The sequence below is a fragment of the Magnolia sinica genome, chromosome 18 (assembly GCF_029962835.1).
Source record: "Magnolia sinica isolate HGM2019 chromosome 18, MsV1, whole genome shotgun sequence".
Lineage (NCBI taxonomy): Eukaryota > Viridiplantae > Streptophyta > Magnoliopsida > Magnoliales > Magnoliaceae > Magnolia > Magnolia sinica.
The window spans coordinates 5515587-5539440 of NC_080590.1; the positions used below are offsets into that span (position 1 = coordinate 5515587).

A 23854-nucleotide genomic window follows, 5' to 3' on the forward strand; every position below is an offset into this window, starting at 1 on the left:
GAAAACATTACGAAGGTTCCTTTGGAATTTTAATGGTGAGGCACTCAATAAACACTTTTTTTCTATGTTGTGGTCCACTTGAGATATGGATATTATTCATTTTTGAAACCAAGTTCTAAAAATGGTATGGAGAAACGTATGTACGGCTTGGATATGTAACATAATCATCAAGGTTTGCCCCACGGTAAGGGTAACTCTCACTACGGTGTTACCCGGGTAACACCTGATCCGCTCCCTTCCAAAGCCGGGTAGTTATTTGATAGTCCGTCTACCTAATACCCTTGATACACAGTCACTTTGAAATGGTCTACATGGAGTATATTGACTAAAATTAAACCGACTAAATTGTGAAACCCATTGTCTTCAAGTTACAGTATAAAAATCAAATTGGTGGAATGATCCTAAGCTCTGATTCACTAACACTTGTTTTTTAAAAAAATAAAAATAAAATAAGACCACTAGTGAACTTTTAATTTCTAACCGATCAATAAATGTCCAGAAAATCAAATATTCAGATAATCAAATAATAGTAACCTTTTTTCACAAAAATCTAAATTAGTGGCCATATTTTGGACAGTTTAGTTTGAACTATTTATATGCTAGAATAAGCAATTTTTGAGTAATTTCTAAGTGCCTGTGTATCATCCATCGCATTTTGGCAGAGTATCAAAGTTTTTTTCTTCCCAAGCTATAAGCCTATGACACTGCATTGATTATTTTGAAGAAACCCAAACATACATTGCACCAAACATCAGATCTTAGTCAACAAACCATTATCTCCATCTCATCCAAGAGAGAAGATAGAGAAAGAAAAAGCAAAGAAAACCCAACTCTCATCGCTTGCTTTGCTTTCCATCAAAGCACTTTGGTTGTTCCTCCTTTTTCACCCAACAATTCCCTACAAGAAATACTAGTCAAAGTAAGACTCTCCCCCACAAGCTCCCCTGCTTCTCCCCTGTTTTGCTTCCCTTACATTTCCCAACAAAACCATAGAAAATACCAAAATTCAAAAAAAAAATTTTAAAAATGGTAGTCCCATGTGCCTAATCATTTATGAAAAGACCCAAAATGATAAGGAATCATCGCTAAAACCCATGACAGTCTGAGCCCATATCGGATCCCAATACATCTCTCAGGTACAATCACATTCTCTTTATCATCTTCACACCTTAAACAATTACTATTAGATTTCAAGGATTACGATAAACCCCGACCATCTTTCATAGATTTATTTAAATATTCCTCATCAGAGATCATGTTATTGATCCTGTTCTCTTCTCCATGACGGCAAAAATCTATGTTCTTTCGCTAATTTCCTTTCAAATTCTAAGTGGTATTAGTCCAGAGTGACGCATTTGATTCGGCCATGGCCTCCTTAGACAACCAGCAAACATGGGCACCTTATGAAAACTCCAAGGATTGCTCTCAAGGCTTTTGTAGCCTGTATTGCCCCCAATGGTGCTACATCATTTTCCCGCCTCCGCCTCCGTTCGATCCTCCCACTGAAGATTCTGGCTTGAATTTCTCCCCCCTTGTGATTGCCATCATCGGCATCCTGGCGAGTGCTTTTCTCCTCGTGAGCTACTACACCATCGTCTCCAAGTACTGTGCGAATGCGGAATCGTTGAGGAGGAGGACGCAGCGAAGCCGGGACGATGAGTACGACGAGGGTGGCAATTCTCAGCATGAGCAGTGGCGGACGGGGACATCGGGCTTGGACGAGGCACTGATTAAATCGATTGCCGTGTGTAAGTATAAGAGGGGAGATGGGCTGGTTGACGGAACGGATTGTTCTGTCTGTCTCAGTGAATTTCAAGAAGATGAAAGCCTTAGACTATTGCCTAAGTGTAGCCATGCTTTCCATGTCCCATGCATCGATACGTGGTTGAAAACGCACGCGAATTGCCCATTGTGCAGAGCGAGTGTCGTGTCTACTAGTCCTTTGCCTCTTCAACCGCTCCCTCCAGTTCAAGAAAGCCTTCCCAATCATGAGCCATCAACAGAAACCCAAGAGGATAACCAGACGATTGTAGCTGCTGAAGATTTAGAAAGTGGGCTGAATGAGTCTAGCATGGCTGGCGAGGTTGTCTCTAAGTCTCCATTTCGAGCTCTTAGCGATATGGGCTGCTTAGAGAGAGATACCATAATCGAGATTAGAGATGAGGAGGAGATTCAACCGGTTAGGAGATCCTTTTCGATGGATTCCTCACATCAAAGCCGTGTTTCAATTGCCGATGTGTTGGGAATGGGCACGGAGGAGGACAATAATCAGGTGGGAATCCGGCTCCCAACAGGCATCAGATCATCAAAACGATCGGGAGGAGATAATAGCAAGGGTAGCAGCAACAGAAGCAGGGTGTTGCATGGTGTAATGAGTCCTATTGCAATGAAGAGATCCTCCTCAAGTGGGACGTTATTGCTCACTAGGCATGGAAGAGGAAGGAATCCATCTGTTTCCATATTGAACTGATTGGAGTGTGTGGAGAATGATAGCTTAACACAGTAGTAAGTTCTTTTTTACTTGAGTGTGTAAGTAAAAGAAGCCGAGGAAAGGAGAGATCATGGGACATTGCATTTGGTTTGAAATCTTACATGGTATGGAGTCCCTAGAAGCTCTTGATACATGTTTCTATTTCTTCTTCTTTCTTTCTTTCTTTCTATTTTTTTTCTTTTTTTTTTTTTTCTTTTTTTTTTTCTTTTTTTTTTTTTACTTTATAAAAAAAAAAAAACCTTTTTTGGGTTTGTGATGTCATGGAGTTTGATTTTTCATGGCTACCATGTTCTAGTGCATTTTTTAATACATTTTTTTTTTCTTTACCATTTAGGGAGTAGGGACATTTAGAGATCGAATCATTGATGAGATTGGTTCCACTAAGCCTTGTGTTGTACTGAATACTGATGTGGAGTTTGTCAGTGGTTTTGCTTTCTCTGCTTCTTTTGGTTTCTTCCTTTAGATCTCTCCTAACACTTTAGGGAATCTTGGAAGAGGTGTATTCCATTCCTGGCATTTCTCACATGCAGGGAAGAAAGTAATTGCTAGATCTGATACCACATATTCTCATTCATTCGAAGATGATATGCAACAATAGGAATGCCTATGTAATTGACCTCCACATCTAGATAAATATCAATATCAACCCATAGCATGAAATCTTATGATTTGAACACAAGGGTGGCAATAGGCCGGCGGCCCGCCTGACCCTACAAGTCCGACCCAGCTTTGGACCTGTCTTGGGATCAATTTTCAGGCTGGGCTTGGGATGTCAAGTCATTATAGGTAGACCGGGCTCAACCCGATTTCATATACACCAATGATCCTTGAATCGGTGCGGTTTGGCAACATTGGCCATCCACTATAGTGCCCACCAGATGGACATTCCAGATTCATTAACCATTCCCCACATGCATGGATTGGTTCGTGCCCATCCTAGTGGACTATTAATAAAGATGAATTATACAATGCGTGGCCCACATGATGTATTGGGGCCCATAGTTCTGTAATCCAGACCATTGGTCTCTTAAGTTCCACTGAAAATGAACTCTGCCTAACAAAATAACAGGATAGGTTACGAAGAGAAAATACAACAAGTATCCACGTTCAACTTTTAGAAAGGTTCTAATATTAGTGGCGGGGATCTCTCAATCTGATAAAGTCTTGGGACATGCTCTATCCAGTCTGGGAACCAACATATCAATGGCCAAATTAAATGAACCATTGCCTCACCGGTAAGAATTGGAAGTTTACTGTGTAAAGATGTTGGGATCATATTGGATGATTTGTATTATATATATATATATATATATATATATATATATATATATATATATATATATATATATATATATATAGACACACACCCACACAATGATGGATACTTTTGTTAGAAAAGTACAACATGGAATATAAACTCCTATGTGGCAATTGGCTGATCAGGGATGGGCCATGGTTAGCCCAAGCCTGGCCCGTTCATCTATCTGGCTAGGGGTGGCAATATGGGCTGGGCAATCGGTCAGTAGGCGTTTGCTCTAGCTTAGCCCTGGCCCTGTGGGCCGGCTAGGTGAGGTGAGGCCTGGTCTTGTAAGGAAAAAGATTCAAATGATCAACAATTTATAAAAGTTCAATCAAAGATTTTGCTACGTGAGGATCCCACCAGAGCGCCTTCTACTTCTAATTCTAATAGGCATTTTTTAATCCGTCATTGTACAAATGGTTCGGATGGTTGAAACATGACCCACATTCAATGAGTTTTACATGTATTGTGAATGAGAATTGCTTACTAGGGTCTTCAAATCTCCCATTCTTACAATATATTGGTGGCCCACTTGATGATTAGACTAGATAGGCCATTCGTAATTGGCCGACAAGCAGCCCTGTCGAATACTAGGTATAGATTTCAAGCCTGGGCTCAACCATCAGGCCAAGTTTAGGGATCCCACCTCTGGCCCTACACTGCCAGGCCATCTGGGCCAAACTGGGCCTGCCAGCTAGCCCATTGCCACCTCCATTTTTGGCCTGAAAACTCAAGACCAAGGAAGCCTGCCATGCCTGATCCTGAGCCGTGACAGCCATAATTCAAAAAAAGAAGTTTTACCAACCATGGCCTATTTAATGGAAGGACTGATCTTGGACCTCATCCACAGGCCTAAAATTCAAGCCTGGTCTTTAGAAATGTTGAAGCCCATTGCCAGCCTTGGTCTCCTTGTGTTGCATGCATGACGCTTGTAATTTTCTGTTGTATTGTTAACTTCTTTTAGCTGTCTGTTTGGTAAAATGACCAGCCCAATTATTTAAACAGCAGATTCCACCTTATCAATGTCTTGAATGTGGGCCACAATTTTCAGCACATGTAATGCTGCAACAAACGTGTGGGGTTGGCAAACCTCTACTATAATTACAAAAGAAAAATGGGAACCGATCACCTGTAGGCTATGCACCGCAAGGAGTGGTACAAGACATTCTCAAATCTTAGACCCTATTAAATGGGGAGAGCTAAGAGATATATTGGACGAGTTTTGACGAGTTCAAAGCCTTAAATAAATAAATAAATAAACTCGTACCACCCTTTGTGGTGCAAGCGCCTGTAGGTAATACGTTCTCCTTACAAAAAGAATGAAAAGAAGTTCGTTTTGACTCAGTATCAACTCAGTATCGAGCATGTGCTGCCACCCACTGGGGCCAAAAATAAGATACAAATAATGACCAACGTTTCATGGCAAAATGTTCATGAATTAGACAGTTGTGATCATTTGATGGGGAAGAATTTCAGAGCATGGAGGTTTAGGAAGGCTAGCTAACATGCAGATGTTACATTTGTATACAGCTCCTTTCTCACTGTCCAAGGACTCTAGCCCAATGATCAGAGCGTTGGTTGACTACTCGCATCATTTTCACACGAGAGGCATGTGAGTAGGATATCCGTGCTTTGAATCTGGTGGGCCGCACTTAGTTGATGCTCTGGCTAAAAGTAAGACCGTTTCAATCCTTGTGTGGGCCACGGTGTAACTTGAAGATATAAATGGCCTGAGTTTTAGGCCACCTGATGGAAAGCTTGTAACTCGAATATGCTTGCCGTATCGCATGTAGACGGCCGGGGCTCTACATGCATGTGAACCTAATACTGTACAGTCGGCGTTTGTATGATATTCAACTGCCTTATTCATCAGGACCGCACAGTGATCCCATGATCCTGACCATTTAAAAGAGTTCAACTAACATTGCAATTTTGATCTATCCTCCACTTTTGAGGTTCTGTCAACGAACGATTCATATTATCAAATTTACATTCCAGGTGTGCAAAATATACCCAAATGTGTCAATGGGCCGGGCTACTACTGGGCCAGCCTCTGTCCAAGCCTGGCGAACAATGTAGGCTGCCGAGGTTGGCCTGAGCAGGTGACAAGACAAAATACTCAAGCCTGAGCCTAGCGTGAAATGTTTATTTTGGGCCTGAGCCCGAGCATGAGGGTTGGTCCAGTTGGAGGATAAGGAGAGAGATGGGACTGTGGGTTAGAGCAGCAACACAGAGTAAATGAGAAATTTTGCATATTGTGTTTGGTATGGTAAATAAGAATTTTTGCATGTTGTTGTTATGTTACAAAATTACCCTTGTAAACCTTGATAGGTTGGGCTGGGCTGATGGGCTGTTGTACACAGTCTAAATGCAGCTCAATTGAGAAACGGACTTGAATTTCTGATACTCCAGCCAAGCCCATCCTGAGGTGGGCAATGATTCCCGATAGTCCAGCCCTACGACCATGTGAACGGAATCTCCTCTCATGTGAAATTATTGGGGGAGTTATTTGATACTCTGGCCTTGTATGACACTCGATACACAAGCATTTTTAAATTGTACAAGTGATGTACATTAACTAAATTATACCTATTAAATCGTGTAACCCACAGTTGTTAAAGTCACGATTCCCAAAACATGATCAGTTGAACAATTCGGACCTTGATTTGTGGAGATTGTTGAAATAAACCCCTGCGATATTTCTTTCTTAACCCTACAATAGATGTCTGCCAATCTGATAGTTGGATGATTTTTAAAAATTAGCATTTGGTTCATAATATGAATCACACGTGTGCCAGGCGTAAGAATACTAACACATGTGAAGGATTGGGCACAATCGATTTCAAACAAGGGAAAGCTATAGAAGAAGGATAGTTAGATTCTATAAACATGAAAGAAAAATTAGAGCTTGTGTTGAAGAAGATAAGGTTTCACACCTTGAGTCCTCAAGCTAAACCCTTAATTCAATTCAAGGGCTCTAGTTGTCAAAGATTGGTCACCTTAAGTTCTCTGAGACCCACAAATCTAAGGGCCTATTTTGATACTGCCCAATAAATAATTTTTTAACTTATACTAAATTAATAAGGTTTAAAAAAAAAAAAAAAAAAAAAAAAAAACTTTTAAGTTAGTTTGACAAGCACTATTGTATATGTAATTCATGTGAAAGTTACTTATTCCTACATTAATTTTTTTTATTTTTTTTTGTCTTGCTTTTCAACTTATCTCTGTGTTGGATGGTTCATAGCAAAGAAGGCCGTGCATGATGAGTTATCCACATCAAAGAAGGGGCTCATGAGATGGGCAGTCCACATCAATGGTGAGGCCCACTTGATGGACGGGCTGCAACAAAGGTGGGCCCATATTATGGATGACTCACATCAAAGTGAGCCCACGTAATAGATTGTCCACATCAAAAGTAAGGCCCAAATGATGAATGGGCCACATCCAAAGTAGGCCATACATCGGATGACCCACATTGAAAGTGGGGCCTACACGATGGATGGTCCATGTCAAAGGTGGGCTCCACATGAGGGGCAGTGTATGTTAAAGGTGGCTCCACATGATGGACAAAAAACATTGAAGGCACGCCCTCACATAATTAAGGTCCACATCAAAGGTTGGCCCCTAATGATGAATTGGCCACATCCAAGGTGGGACCCCGCATGATGGATGGGTAATGAAGGCGGGCCCCACACGATGGACAATACACAAAGGTGGGCTTCACGTGACAGCCAGTGGATATTAAAGGAAGGCCCCACATGAGGAAAATTTATGTCGAAGGTCAACCCCTAATAATGAATGATCCACTTCTAAGGTGGTCCCTGCTTAATGGACAACCTAGTTTAAAGTTGGGCCCTACATGATGGATGGTCCACATAAAAGATGGGTTCGCATGATGGATGACACACATCCAAGGTGGGTCCCACATGATGGAAGCCCACATCAAAGATGGGCCTCGCAGGATGGACAGTCCATATTGAAAGTAGGTTCCACATGATGGATGGTTCACATTGAAGATAGAGCCAAGGTAAGCCCAGTATAATGAATCGTCCACATCAAAGGCTGGGCACACATATTCGATGGTGGATATTGAGAGTGGGCCAAACAAACTTGAGGGATAAGTGCTAATATGATGTTGGATGCCAGGCATATTTTTCTACTTTTTAGTTGATACATTGTTTGTCAAGAATACTAATATGTAGAATAAGTATCAAGCATACTAATATCTAGAATAAGTAGAAACCAATAAAAGGAACTTGAGGTATAAATAGTTTACGTAATTTTATGATCCCAACGCTGCTAAAGTTAATTTTTCTAGAATCCTAATTCTATAAAGAGAGAGTTGGGGGTGGCTTGGGCCCATGTGGGAATGACACAAACAACTCAATTGCAGAGGAAAAGAGAGAAAGGAAATCAAGGGAAAAGATTTGGGAATAAAGGGGGTTACAACATGAATGAGAAAAAAATAAGAGAGGGATGCAGGGAGTGAAAGGATGCTAAAAAAAGAGAGAATTCAGTGAAAGATTGGGGTGGGAAAGAATGTGAGCTACATATAGAGGAGACAATGGCTACATGCAAAAACAAGTATGCATGAGAGAGGATTTCTGCAGGTAAAATTTAAACCGTTGAGTGGCTTTCTACAGCTAAAATCCAGAGTACATAGGTAAGCGGTCACACTTTTAAATTACCAAAGCACCCATGTCTTTAATATAAATGCTTTCTATGTCCATTAAATTCAAAGTTCATAGGTACTTTAAAACTAATTGTGGGATTATAATTATCCTCCGTTGCTAGAGTAATGAATACACACATACACACCAGAATTCTGAATAAATGGTACGGATTTTAATCACCCAGTCCAAACGAACTAAATTCCAATCTGCCTTCCAAACATTGATTTAGCAAATTGATTGCAATAATTTACAATTTGGAAAATCCATTTATGCTGTCTGGCATCTTACCCATTTGCTCCAAAAAAACAAATGATCTGAAGAACGATGACGTCTCGAAAATGGGAAATTGTTTCTATTTCTCTAATAATTCGTGTGAGAATGACCCATCACTCGTCGGTCCCTGAAAATGACCCATCACAAATCGGTCGCTCAAAATGACAAACTCCATCATTCGATCGGCGAATCTCCAAAAAAGTATTTAAATGTAATTTAATTTAAAAAATAAAAAAATTTTAAAATTTTAAAATAATTTATAATAATAATAATAATAAGCTTTTTGAAAGCAGTGTTTTGATCAAATACATCAATGATTGATCGGGCACCTGCGCTGCGCGTATGAACCGTACATGCGGGCCCCATATTTCCATGATTCAACTAGCTCTGTGTGGGTCGACCCGGTGACCTGTGTGACATAGATTGTTTGGACCCGTTCCATGTTTGGGATCCGTCGGGTCAGATCCGAATACAGATCCTAAGATCTGATTTGAAATCCAGTCCGATCGATATGAACCATAGCTTTATTCAGCATTCGGGATCCATCCAAAATCTTGGGATTCTTACAGAATCCAACCCGTTCACAGTCCTACTTGTACTGTCGGTCTCATTGTAGACGGGAAAAGTCCAAAAAAGAAAAATTAAAAAAAATCCCAACAACCATCACGAGTGTTTCTAACTAATCATTTTCAACTGAGACCGTCCAATTGCCTAGTAGGATCCTTATGAGGGCATGACTCATCCGTTGATGGGGCCCACCAGATCAATGGCTTTGGTTATAGAAGATGCACCCCAACGGTACTATGGTGTCGTAGAACAAATGAGATTCAGTTCCAACAAACGTGGGCCCATAGTCAGGTACTCCAGCCCAGTCAACTATTTCACTCGTACCTCTTACACATGCATGAACCAAACATAAGCGCCCCACACGTGCTGAAATGGGTACTTCATCAAGTGGGCCAGTGGTGACCGTTCCTTAGCATAAAAATGTTGCCGATCTACTACTCATCAGGTAGAGCACAAATGTGCCAGAAAAATAGACGGCCTCGATGATGGGTAGCTATGAAATAACATTCAGGGAGCCCGCATGGGGGACCTTCTTGATTAATTTCACGTGTGAGGTTCTCATAACTGTAGCTCCTAGATGTGTGTTGGATTTAAGGCTACGTTGTGGAAACTTGAATATCTCAATTTATATACAAGAGGTAGGAGATATTAAGAGATACATATATACAATCGTATCCATATCTATTCCTATCTGTAGTATGTATTGTTGTATATCTGAAACTATATATACATCTTATACTATTAACAATGTGCGGCTACAAATATGTTTGTTCCATCAGATGAGTGGCCCACATTAACCCGCTACATAGGTGGAGCAGGGCCCAAAATGGCTCACAGACCTGATGTTCCTAACAGCCCACCTATGTAGTGACCATTAGATTGATGGTTATAAAGAAAATGGATTTTACCGAAATTCTTTGGAATATTTGATATTTTAAGATAATGCTTTCGCATTTTATATTTACCAAAACATCTCTATAACAACACGTTTAGAAAGTTAATTGTCTAATTTATTCTTAAGAGAGACCGAAAACCCCCCGGCCCGATGCCGAAGCAAATTGCATTTTTCCACCTGCTAAAATCAGAAGACAGGTGGGCCACCATGATCTGTATCCGAAATCCACTCCGACCACCAGTTGCGTGACCTGATTTTAGGCGCAGGGCTAAAAACTGATCTCCTTTCATGATTCTGGTGGGCCGCATAATTGGAAATAGTGTTCAAGGCATTCATCTATGTGGCCCACATAAATCACGGATTACCTTGATTTTTTTAGCCGCAGTGCAAAAATTTTGTGTGGCATCTAATGGTTTGAATATATTTTACATAATTTTTCTGGTGGCCTGTAAAAATTCAATGGTGGGCGTCTCTTTTTACTGTTACCTTTGGTGTGTCCTATCTAAATCACAAATCGGCCTAATTTCTTTGCTATGGACTAACCTAGAGTTGTAGGATTATAGATCTAATGATAGAATCACATATGCATCAAGGTCGGCCCGGCCAAAAATTGGGGATTGTACAATGTTTTCAATCATGTGGTCCACCTAAATCATGGATGGAGATAATTCTTGAAAGCTACACCTAAAATTGAGTTATATCATTGGTAGTCGGAGTGGATTTCAAAAACATATCACAGTTGGTTCTACCCCCATAATTTATTATTTTTTAATATACATGGCCAAATTTCTTTAAATAGTTTAGAGAGGGAAACCCATGCCGATTTTTTCGGGGCCCACATGATGTGTATGTGTTCCCACCACAAGGGGGCGCCTCACTCCCCCAACTATTTAAAGAAATTTCCACAAAAAGCCAATTTATAAGTGAAAGCCACCATGACGTGTTTCCAAAAATCACTTCAACAACAGTGCATTACTTAATTTTAGGCAGAAGGCTTAGAAACCATTTTCATTTGTGATTTATGCCGACCACACGAATGGAAATAGCTTGGAGGGTGGGAAACAGTGTAGAGGGTCATGACGACCCTCCAAACTATTTCCTCCGGTATGTCCCACTTGGATCATGGATTGAACTTGGATCATGGATTGACCTGATTTCTGAATTATAGGTATACATTATTTCATAACATTTTAATGGTTTAAGTGAATTTCACATAATCATTGTGATGCTGATGTAGAAATCTAGTTTATCCTTCCTCAACTTCTGTTTGTCAGAGTACATGTGATTTATTCGAAAATAAGAGAAGACATTGGAGTCAGTTAAAGAGTATCCCCGAAAGATAATTATATCTTTGTATATTACAAGTGTATTTATATCCCGTGTCCGAGTAAGGTATACAAGGCTGACCCCAGAGTTGATTACCAAGAGCCCTCAAGTAATTCATAGTCTTTAAGTCTGTTCATATGATTAGTCCATTTTTAATCATAACAATCATCACAATAGATTGTATAAAAATATACAGTAAACATCTTTCTCCTAATTATTTTCTTTTGATATGGCTCGTCCAATCAAATCACGGTGTAGCCTGATTTTTTGCCACAAACCTAAATGGTATTATACATCTCAAATTTTAGGCACAAATCATGGGGTGATGGGTGGTGCCCCATAAAAATGTTCTTTTTAATTTCTGAGTGGAAATGTCTTCAAGCAGTTAGGAGAGCAATACTCGGTAAGTGTTTTTTTTTTTTTTTGGGCCCATGTGAAATTCACTCCAACTATTAGATGCTCAATTCCACGTTGAGCCAAAAAAAAGAAAAGTTAACTTCTGATTTAGATGGGTGAAGCCAAAGGAAACGGTTGGGAAAGAAACATGTATTGTTGATTTTTTATGGGCCCCACTGTGATGATGATGTGAAATCCACTTGAATTATTAGATTCATACAAAAATTTAATCATGGGCTCAAAAATCAGGACAATCCGTGATTTAGGTGGGGCACGCGGAGGGAAACAGTTTGGAGGGTAGGTGTCATCATATACATTGTTTCCAATCATGTGGTCTACCTGAACTACAGATGGAGATGGTTTTTAAGCTCTGCACTTAAATTTGAGTCATATAATTAGTGGATTTTAGAAACACATCATGGTGGGGCCTATATAGCTCCGGTTTCATAGGCGAAAAATTGCCTTTGGTACAGGGCATGAAGCAGAGTTTTAGGTTCTACATTAAGTCTCTCTTAATAAGAAATTATACTTTACTTTTCACCTTCTATCCATTCAGATGAAGTTTTTGTAAATTCCAAACCTCAAAACATCCTTCGAAATATCATATATTTTGAGGAATTCTCAAGTAAAAATTCCAAAAGAAAATGGTCACAAATGAAAACATTATGCTATTTTATTAAACACGTACATGTGATAGTTTTCACTCCACACAAAACTACGTATGTATCCATCTAACCCAACACAGGTATGAGCTAAGCCAAAAGTCCTGAACATGCTAAACCACCCCTGCACAAAAATCCCAAGCCATTCTATTACATTGAATCCCAAATCAACTAAGAAACTAGTTCATCCAACTAATGTATGCAACTTTGACACAAGTGACGATGTGGCCCACAAGATGGATGGTTCCGACAAGCCGCTGCACACTACTTAGGTGAGGCATGGTTGGCAGTTGGTAGCACCCTCATCCTCGAAAACACCGTCAGCTTAGTAAAGAAGAGAAGCAGCAAGCAATCTGAACTACAATGCTATTTGAAATTGGCTTAATTAAGACAGAACCACCCAAAAATAGGTTAGATTTCAACACTTACATTTTTATACACTTCTTATTTTACCACTTTCCATCTTATTGAAGTCACAGCTGTCAGCCTCTTTTGAAAAATGATGAAAATAGCCATAATCAATGGTAACCGTCCATTTCTTCTAGATGCCATCATAGCCACCTTACTAGTGGACCAGAGCTTTTAGACTATGGATATAACCTAATTTGAAGGTTGATCCAATTAATGAACCCCTCAGAAAAGTATTTATGTAGAGTGGCATTTTCATCATTTCAAATATCGAAGGTGTTTTCGTCATTTCCAATATGATGGAAAGAGATGAAATAAAGAAGGCATAAGTGCGGAAATATAACCCTAATATTTTTAGGTGGTTCTATCTAATTAACCCATAAAAGGGTGGTTGTATCTCTGAAATTCCCTTGTAAATTTCCAACTAATCTTGTGGACTAATGGCATTTTCGTAGTTTCATGCAAGTTGGGAAACTGATGGCTGGAGAGGTTCCTGCGTTGAGCACAGGTCAGCTTCCTCTTCAATTATTGTTAGCATGTGGTGAACTGCACCAGCAATGTCGTCTGCCGAGCTCAGGTGGCATCCTTCCTCTACCTGCAGTGAGAATGAACATCCAAATTCGAAACTTAGGCATGAAAATGCGAATATTCCCATCACTCAGAAGAGGAAACTAATACCACTTACTGCAACTACCTTATCTATCCCCACCTTTTTACTGCTAGTGAACTTTTACAATCCTGACAGAATGTGACCATTAATATCACCAACCTCAGTTCAAACCGTCCAGATCATTGGCCCAACACATGATCCTAACTGGCACATTGGTCTATTTTGACTAACAAATTAATGAAATGAGGTTGTGGTCGTCCAAGCAATATTTTTTTGGGGCTATATTCCATTTACAGAGAGACCCACTATTTCAGTGCTTAGATTTGGGTATATATGATAGCATACATTAGCCTAAGTTGCCTGAAAGAAGCAGCCATGTGAAAATGAGCCATGTTCACATGTCAAAAGTCGTACCTAAATCACTTTAAATATTCTCCATGGTGAAATGATGATTTTATCCATTTTCAACACCACCCCCATCTCCAGCCCAGGCACATAGGGCATTTTCAATGAGACACTATGGTTCACTACGAATATAGCCCGTGTCGTTCCTTATTGGGTATTGTTTCAGGTGGGCCCCACAATAGAAAACAATGCCAACCAAGAAATTTTGAAAAAGGAAGGAAAAAAAAAATCTAAATTCATGTGGCCTAATTTTTGGGCATCTCCCTATCACTGTAGGGTGACAATTATCAACAGGTTGGATGCTAATATGCTATACACACACCAAATTAAGTAGGCCCCACACAAATAAATATGGTAGAATTAGCATATATTCTACAACTCCTAGACTAACCGGCCTCTCATTTAGCCAACAAAACCATATTAAGCCTTCTAGGTTTCTCACGTCATGCCATCAGCATTCCCCCACATACCCTAGCGTGTCAGTCAAGTACAATATCTAAGCTATTCATAAGGTTGGTGAAGTCATGTAGATGTCCCAGCACAAAAATGGAGTTGGTGGGTCCACTCCATAGGTGTCAACTAGTCAGAAGCAGGTGGAGACTTCCACCAAGTTCCAAAAAGTGTAGCCCACTTGACTAGAGTCGCCTCTGATGGATGTATTGGATATCATACACGCGTGCCATGCTGGCTTACATGAGCTGCCTTGTACAAAGGCTAAGAGCTTGCTTTACTAGCAGGACAGGACTGAGCCGCGTGACATATATCCCAGATACTATCAAAATATGGCAAAAATATTGTGAGATTATTGTGAAATAATAAAATAAAATAAAGAATTAATTAATTAATTAATTAATTAATTAATTAATTATATATATATATATATAGAGAGAGAGAGAGAGAGAGAGAGAGAGAGAGAGAGAGAGAGAGATTTTCAACATATTTTTATTTACAGTAAATAATTTTATTTCTTGCGAGATTTTAGTGATAACATCTCATGAAAAACCTCAAAATAAAGAATTATTTTTGTTTTTTAGCAGCCTAGTCGCTGTATATAAATCCTATGGGCAGGACTTTTGGTTTAGGATTTATGGTCCATGATGCACCTAAGGAAAGTAATTTGGACAGTTTAATTTGAATTATATGTGGGGTGCATTATTTCTAATCATTTGCATATCATCCGTTCCCTTCTACAAGGGTATCAAAGTTTTTCTTTTTTCTTTTTATTTATAGGAATTGTCAAGACCTACTTTTTGGTTTTAACAATTGCAAGCACCTTCCTTCTTTAGATCATTGCGAGTACCTCCTCTCTAACTTACCACTTCATTGTAGAATTCCCCACTGGGTCTAATAGAATAGACCATTCTCTTTAAAAAAATTACTACTTCATCCCTCTCTCAAAGTAAATAGTTGTATACACATGGGCCACAAAGTGCATGCATGCCTTCCACCAGTTCAATGCAGTCACTCCACCATGAAAATGGGAAACCTGTCAAATGTCTCACCATGTGAATTTTGAGGCTTTTAGATGGGTGTGGCCCACGAAAAAAAAAAAAAAAAGAAGAAGAATTATAATGACTTTTTGACATTGAATACGTTTGTTGAAGGGCATCGATGGGTGGATTGGGTACATTTCATACATAATGATTTGCCCCAAGTGCAAGCAGAATTACTCCTAAGGCTATTGCATCTTTATTATTTTGTGTAGATTCATAAATAAAACGGGAAGTGTTTTCAATTGTCCTTTGATTATTTCAATTAGCAGCATAGTGAAAAATATTATTCTTGGCAATTTCTAGACTCAATGATTACTAAGTAGATTTTTAAATTTTTTAAGTTTTTCTTGGGATATTATGGGGAAATGGTGCTGAAATTAAATTATTAAAATATTTATAGTAAATTAATAAATAAATCTATATATATATATATAACAAATTCCTTAAACTTTTTATCATTTTCGAGACTATCAACGTAAAAACATGATAATTTAAAGTCTGTTTTTTTATTTTGAAAAAACTGCATAATATCATTTCGCCAGGAGATCTTCGAAATCTTGGTGACGTGTGCTACACTGATTAGGGCGTAGAAAATTAGAGGCGAGCGTTTCCTGCATCTCCCAGCTGCAAGAGATTCCTAATGCACTGAGGTTTGTAAGGCCCATTGTGATGTATGTATTAAATCCACACTTTTCATCCCTTTCACCCGCTCATTTTAGGCTTGAGAACAAAAAATGAGGCAGATCCAAAGCTTAAGTGAACCATACAGCTAAAAACAATAGAGATTAAATGACCACCATAAAAACTAGTTAATATTTGGTTTTCTTTTTTACCTTTTACCCCTTCATCTAGGTTGAATTGACTTTACAAATATCCTGGATGGCAAATAAATATCTCGGTAGACCCTAGGAAGATCTCATTATTGTCCACTTTGTTTCTTGTGATGTGTCCAGCTGCAGATCTGCCTCATTTTTGAGCCCATGCCCTAAAATAAGTTGCCAAAAGGGATGAACGGCATGGATATAACTGGTACATCACTGTGGACCCCCAAGGGCTTAGTGGCACAATAATCCCCATCCAGCACACAGTTTAGGAGATGGTGGGCCATCCAAGAAATATATATATACACACACTGCCAGTATAAGTGTCCTACGCCTCTAATAGCTCCAATAATTTGTTACCTTTCCAAGGAGAGTTTTGCCATGAAATTTTCGATGAATAGAAGGAGATTCCCTGCCACTTTCCAAGGTCAAGCGGCACTTTGATTCCAAGGAGACTCCTAGTGACTCTTGTACGGAGGCATTCAAAATTTGTCCACGTGGCACCCATTAAACCTAATTAAACCAACTAAGTTGTAGAATTCACCGTCTCTAAGTCACGGTCCCTAATCATATCAACGTCAACATCTAATTAGTGGTCCCTTGTTTGTTGAAATTGGGACCATTGGATATTTTCATTTTTATACGTCCAATAAATGTTGACTAATCAGGTACTCGCACAATCAAATAAGCTTCTTTTTTTTTTTGACGTTACATCTAAACTGAGAACCATATTTTGGATGGTTTAGTTTGATTTAATTGCATGCCACATGCACAATTAATTATTAAGTGACTGTGTATCATCAATCATACTCTGCCTAAGTATCAAAGTTTTTCTATAAACTAAAACTACAATATTCTTGCAGGGTGTTATGTTTCTCACGCATGCACTTAAAGGTAGCATACATTTAACATAAACTAAACCGTCCAATTCGTGGGGCCCACTTTAGATTTGTTATAAACTAAAATCTCCATGGAACTGACGTTTTAGGCGGATTGGTGGATCTCTATTGGAATTTAGTCCACCGTCTAAATAAAAATATAAAAAATCGTTAATCAAGGGTTAGGACAGTTTTATCAATCTGATTTTCAGGTTATGGCCCACCTACGATGAATTCTATGATTCCAACGAATTAATATGTGTGATATGTGACGTAGGGATGAATGTGATGAGGTCGATCACCGTCTTCCTCAATGATAACTACTCGATCACCGTCTTCCTTAATGATAACAACTCCGCATCTACAGAGCTTTTCTATACTCTCCATATATACTTCTCGAATCCAAGAGGAAAAAGCAAGAAAACAAAAATAAACATTATAAAATTCATAATTTAATTGATGATTTTAATAAACAGTTCAGGATCCTTTAAATAAGGATAGTAAGCAATGAGAGAAATTTTATAATCAAACTATAGCTAAAAGTCCTAGGATTTGCAACTTAATATAAATAGTAAATTTACTATTTATATACCGTCATAATGTCTACTATTGCGCCAGGTTTTTAGCTAAAAATAGAAGTGTCTTATTTAACTTCACCATGCTGTTCTCCTAATTAGTCTAAGCACTTTTAACATTGGGCACAACTCATAGTTATAGTCAAACTAAAACTTACTAGTAAAAATGAAATTCAAAAAAGGAAATGACCATAGATTTGATGGTATTTCCAAATCTGGCTTGTGCAACCCGGAATAGCAGGTTGGGTGGCTAAGGTAGTTCATCTTACCACAAAATCATATATTCTACATCCGCATTCCGGATTGCAAGATATGCCTAATTTAAGGTCTGACGATTCAGATAACTTCTGTCGTCGATCCAGCCTTTTTTAATCCATTCGGACCATGAAAGTGTCGATGACCTGCTGTACATCAATGTGCCGCCCTGAATGCATGCATGTGAAAACTCACGGCTCTGCCAGCGCAGATGACTTCCGTTGAAACAGATAAATGGTCTATACATAATGCGAGGTATTCTGATTCTATAAAGCTAGGGTAGAACACACGTGCCATGTAAAACACATGAATCAGGGCAGCCCCACCATGTCGATGCCTTGGCACAGAAGAGTAGTTCAATTCAGTCCAGTCATTTGGTGGGCCAAATATATTGAAAGAATGGATCCAATTAGAAAAACTCACCAATCGGCCAACATCCACCGTACATTTTTGTAGCCCACCAGATGATTGGACCCGCCCGGTTTTTAGGCCAAGACGTGCACGCTTTCATGCAGGAGTTGGATTTGGCACACGTGCATATGTATGTGTCTTTATGTAAGTGGGGACGGCTGTATACCTATTTGCACCATCTTATGTTATGAATTAGTTGTACTAGACACTTGTACGGTATTGTGATCCTATGCAAGTAATTGCATCATTTTATGGTACAAATGACTTGTATTGGACACTTGTATCATATGCTCATCGGTTTGGACTCTCAGTTTAAGTCCACCCTACTCATCATGACCCACCAAGCCAAGATCTCACTTATCACACCATCCTGAGTAGTAATATATAAGTATTAAGAGAAATGGTCCAATCATCCAAGTAGATAGTGACAACATAGTGAGATACCTCTCTCTCTCTATCAACCATCTACTGTCCTGAAAAGGAACGGTTATATAAAAAGTGGCCATTGTTAGCTAAGACCATCCAAGCCTTGTGATGTTGGCTGGATGGTCCATTAAATGTGAGATGGACTAATATACACACACACACACACAATAGCGTGTGGTTGGTACACTTTAGTCCGAAAATCCGGTCATTTCACTCCCCAGGATGGCGAGCGTGCAAAACAAATTAACGGACACAGCAAGACTTTATGCAAGAGATGCATTTGTTTTGTACCCTGGCCCTCCACAGGAGTGAACGTCCGGACTTTTGCGTCCTGAAGATCCAAACGGTGGGGACCCACCTGATGAAAAGCTTGGATCTTGCACATGTGTTCCATATTGTTACGAGCCGTTACATGTGGACTTCACAGACCTCACTACATAGAGTATATGAGAATCTGAATATTTGCATATATGAGTGTACATATGAATAGAGTTATGTGTATACCTACCTTAACACTCATGTATGATTATGAATAGAGTTATGTGTATACCTACCTTAACGCTGAAAGAGTAGAGAACAAATGGATCCAAAGAGGTGACACTGAGATGAAGGACTGTAAGTCGGATAGACTGAAATGCGGCTACCATCTTAATGAGTTGCCTTGATCTTTTCCTTGAGAGGATTCGAAGATTGACATGGGTCTCGATCATCGTAGCCTCAATGTCAGCCACGGCCCGTTGCTTCCCAACCGGATACCCTCTTGGGACATGACACCAAGAGTACTGAGGGTAGGTGAAGAATTGTGCGAAAGGAGGCGAACCCAAATCATTGTCGCTGGCGGTCGTTGTGCTAAGGGTCATGTCATGTTCTTCTCCTCTCTCTATTTTTTGTTGCTGCTGTATTCTCTTACGAGCTTCTAGAGATTGGAGGTGTTGCTCAAGCTCCTTCACGAAATCAATGGCGCTGCCTACAACGGAAGCTTGATCGCCCTGTGACACAGCACGAAAAAAAAAAAAGATTTAAAAAACGAAACCTATCTGCCAATAAATTTTTTTAAACTTTATAATTTTTGGATTTATAGTTGTACATACAGTAGAACATCTAAGAATCTACTATTGTATATGCAGTGTGTGTGTGTGTGTGTGTGTGATATGTGGCCAATTAATCCACTGTTTAGAAAGAAAATACAGAATTTGTTCAGATTGCACAGCCCACTGTGAGAACCATCACATCAACGGTTTAGATTGCTTAAACCCCAGGGCTCAACTTCAACAGACTCAAGTCCTGAAGACAAAGTACAAACTTTTGGCCCATGCACTGTGTGAGACATCAAAAATAAAATAAAATAAAATAAAAATGAATAATGTAAGGTGACTAACCCTGTGTATATAGTATTCAGGCATCAAAGAACGTAAGACAGAAAGATGGTCATTCATCTGTTTGCGACGGTTCCGTTCCACAGTAATGTGTGTCATCCGTTGCGTCTCTGCTTCTTCTTTGTTCTTGCAAATCCTAGGCCTTCTCCGTCTCCTCTTCCGACCTTGTGCCGCCCAATTCGGCCTCTGTTCTGCCGTATTGGACGCAGCCAAGCTCCTCAACATCATCGAAGAAGTGCCCAAGTTCACGTGGAGATCCAATGGGCACAACCCATCTAAATGTGATCCATGAACAGCAGCATCGGCGACATTGTTTCCAAACAAGAGATCATGATTGTTGTTTTCAGTGGCTGATATAGTGTCGTAGATGATGAGATTGGAATCGTTATTAGAAACAAGTGCCTCTAGTGCCATGGTGCAACCCTGCTACTCAAATCTATCTTTACTCACAAATGACACTTCTAAAATGCACTTTTCTTACACTTCTCTCATGCATCCATGGCCCCAATACCTTCCAAATGAAGAGACTATGATCATTAAATACCAAAACCCAGCTTTATAAAAGCTTCTCAGCCCTGGAAAAGCTGAGAGAGCAAGAGGGAGGTGTACCAAAGTAAAATGGGGACAAGACACCACTGATAGTTTACCATCATTTTCAAAATGCTAGGGACACATCCTTGGATGGGGCCGGCAGGTAAGGACATCCAGACCATTTAAGTTGTTGGGGACGTTGTAGATGGAGCACAGGAAAAAAATTATATAGATCAAGTGATCATAACCAATAAATAATTGACCATCGAACGGATGGTAAGTGGTAATAAAATATGAGGTCCAAATTCAATGGGATAAATCAAACGGTCATTATCATCTTCTCAGTGTGAATAATTGAATATGCTCCTTCTAAAGCAAGATCAATCATTTGGGAGGTATGGATTTCCCATTCAATCATGGCATGTGATGGACGATGGATCACCAAACTCGGTAGTCTAGTTCATGAGAAATGAGATGGAGGCGGTTAAAACTTCAAAAAACCAAAAAGAAAGGGGTGTGGGGTTAAAAGAGAAAAACTTTGATACTCTTGCAGACTATGATCGATGATACATAGGCACTAGGAAATTGCACACGTGGCATGCATTTAGCTTAAATTCAACCATCCAAATCATGTAAAAACAAATTAAATGCCGCATAAGTGGCTTGATTTACTGACCTGATGAATGGTGGACATTTAATGGACTTTTTTAAAAAATGGCAGTCCAAATTCAACTAGAAAATGTCCATTAATCAGATTTTCAGATCATTCAAACGATTTGATTTTTGTCTGATGACCTATCTACATTAGATCATTTAATTTGGACGGTTTAGTTTAGGTCAATGGATGCCACATGAAAACATCTGATTGCCTGAGTGTCAACCACCACACTCAGCCAGAGTCGCAAATAATTCAAGGAGGTTGAAAAGGGGGGCACGTGAGGAAGTAAGTAAGACGGTTGTGCGTGTCGGATTCAAAAAGTGAGGTAAAAGGGCGACCTCTTCCACCCTTGGTTTTCCCAGATCACAGATCCTGTCAAGCACTGCAACAATCTGTCGCCTTTTGATGGACCCCAACTCCATATGGATATGCATACAAACAAGATGATCAAGCTGGTAAAAGCTACTGTAAAAATAAAAATATGACTGTCGTTCGCAAGAAATGACTGCCTTTGCATACCTTACATTCTAAAAAAAACGATAAGAAATAATACCCATTTTCTACAAAGAAAAAATGATTTAATAAAAGGGGGGGAGTGATTTGATACTCTGAGAGATTGTGATGGTTGATACGCAGGGAATCGGAATTTTAAATAAATAAATAAATTTACAAATGGCATACATTAAATCGAATTCAAGCTTTCTAATTGTGGGACTCACTTCATATAGGTCACCATTCAGAAGTCAGACTGGTGGAACAATCTTAGCCTCTGATTCCTGTACACATTTCCCCAAAATGGGACCATTAGCTATTTTTCATCTCGACTGTCCAATAAATGTTCAAGAGTTGACTACTTTAAGTGAAAAAAGTAGTATAACTTTTGGACCAGGATCCATCTAAAGTGGGGTCCACTGTTAGGATGGTTTAATTGGGCTTATGTGGCACTGTATGCCACGTGTACAATTGTTTAATGGCTGCATATTGAGTCTATTGACCGTCAGTCTGCCAAAGTGTCAGAGTTGAGCTCAACAATATAAAGTGAGTTTTAGCCTTTTAGGTGTTGTGCTGCGTTATTTTGAAGGGATAAATTTAAAAATTAACCAAAAAAAAAAAAACCTACCTACTTATTATTGAATTTACATTCTGATGCATTTTCAAAAAGTTTTCAATAAGCTAACACATTAATTGAATTAATTATCATTTGTATACCTTCTTAGATTTTCCAACAGGACATTAGTGAGGGTGCAAGCATAAGAGTCTGCTGTGAGGTAGGCCCTGATATTTATGTGAAATTCACCCCAACCACTAGGTGTGTCACCCAAGTTAGATTAGGGCCTAAAAATCATCCCAATCTATATTTCAGGTTAACCAGAAAATTGGAAATAGGGCAAGCGTCTACCCCTCTAAACCGTTTCCCTTGTTGTGGCCTTCCTGATCAGTAGATATAGGACTGATTTTTAGGCCTCATGCCTAATTTAAGTACATCCATTTGTTGGAATTGGTTCCCTATAATTAACAGGGGTTTTTTTGTAAAAATCAAGGGTAGACATCTCTCCTCCAACTGTACTCCTTTGGAGTGGCCACCTGAAACACAAGTTAGCCTATTTTTTGACATTGAGCTTAACATGGAATCATACATTTAATGGTTGGAGACTTGGAGTGGATCTTAGGAACACATCATGGTGGCCTTATAAAAAATAAGGGTGGACATCCCATAAAATTCCTTTTTTTTTTATTTATAAGACCAACCAATTGGACCACTGTTTATGGTACACCCCAGTCATAACTTCCTACTTATTGAGTGTGAAATCCAATATTCTTTCCAATAGGTTGGCACCACTTGTGGATTGCCTAGTGAAAAAATTATCATTACCTACTAATCAAGTGGACCACACTATATAAAACAATGTCTAGTCATTGATAAATAGCAAAATATAAATGTGGTACACTCAATTAGTGCTACTACTGAGTTTTTTGAAAGATGATATTGCTCATGATGCGGAAACCGCCAGGCAGGAGGGATGGCTTACGCATGTGAAAGGTTGGAAGTCATCAGCGGGTTGGACCGTAACTTATAATCCAACAAGTTGGACATGAGGCCTTATCTTTTTTATGTTTTCTTATTAGAACACTGCCAGACAGATGTCCATCCTTATTTTTTATAGGGCCCACTACAATGAGTCTATGAGATCCAATGTGACCATTAGATGTATAATCTCACTCTGGGACTAGGGCAAAAGATTCAAGCTTACCTCTAATTCAAGTGGGCCACACCAAAGGAAATAGTTGGGATATAGATGTCTACACTTGATTTTATAGGGCACATCATGATGATAATATAGAATTCACTCCAACCATTAAATACCAAATTAAAATTTAAGCTTGCGGCCTAAAAATTAAGTCCATCATTGATTCAGGTGAGCC

The 23854-nt window shown here is 39.2% G+C and overlaps 2 protein-coding genes across 2 annotated transcripts; one reads left to right on the forward strand and one right to left on the reverse strand.

Moving 5' to 3' along the window:
• Nucleotides 1–669: 669 nt before the first annotated feature.
• Nucleotides 670–2646, forward strand: LOC131233450 (E3 ubiquitin-protein ligase Os04g0590900-like). The gene has a single exon (XM_058230157.1). It carries the CDS (start codon nucleotides 1367–1369, stop codon nucleotides 2468–2470), a length of 1104 nt encoding a protein of 367 aa, XP_058086140.1. The 5' UTR covers nucleotides 670–1366; the 3' UTR covers nucleotides 2471–2646.
• A 9920-nt stretch (nucleotides 2647–12566) lies between these two features.
• Nucleotides 12567–20790, reverse strand: LOC131233772 (transcription factor bHLH71-like). The gene is made up of 3 exons (XM_058230563.1): nucleotides 20245–20790; nucleotides 19416–19854; nucleotides 12567–13582 (listed from the first exon to the last, which is right to left on the reverse strand). The coding sequence occupies exons 1-3, from the start codon at nucleotides 20653–20655 to the stop codon at nucleotides 13449–13451; spliced, it is 984 nt and encodes a 327-aa protein (XP_058086546.1). The 5' UTR covers nucleotides 20656–20790; the 3' UTR covers nucleotides 12567–13448.
• Between the last annotated feature and the right edge of the window lie 3064 nt (nucleotides 20791–23854).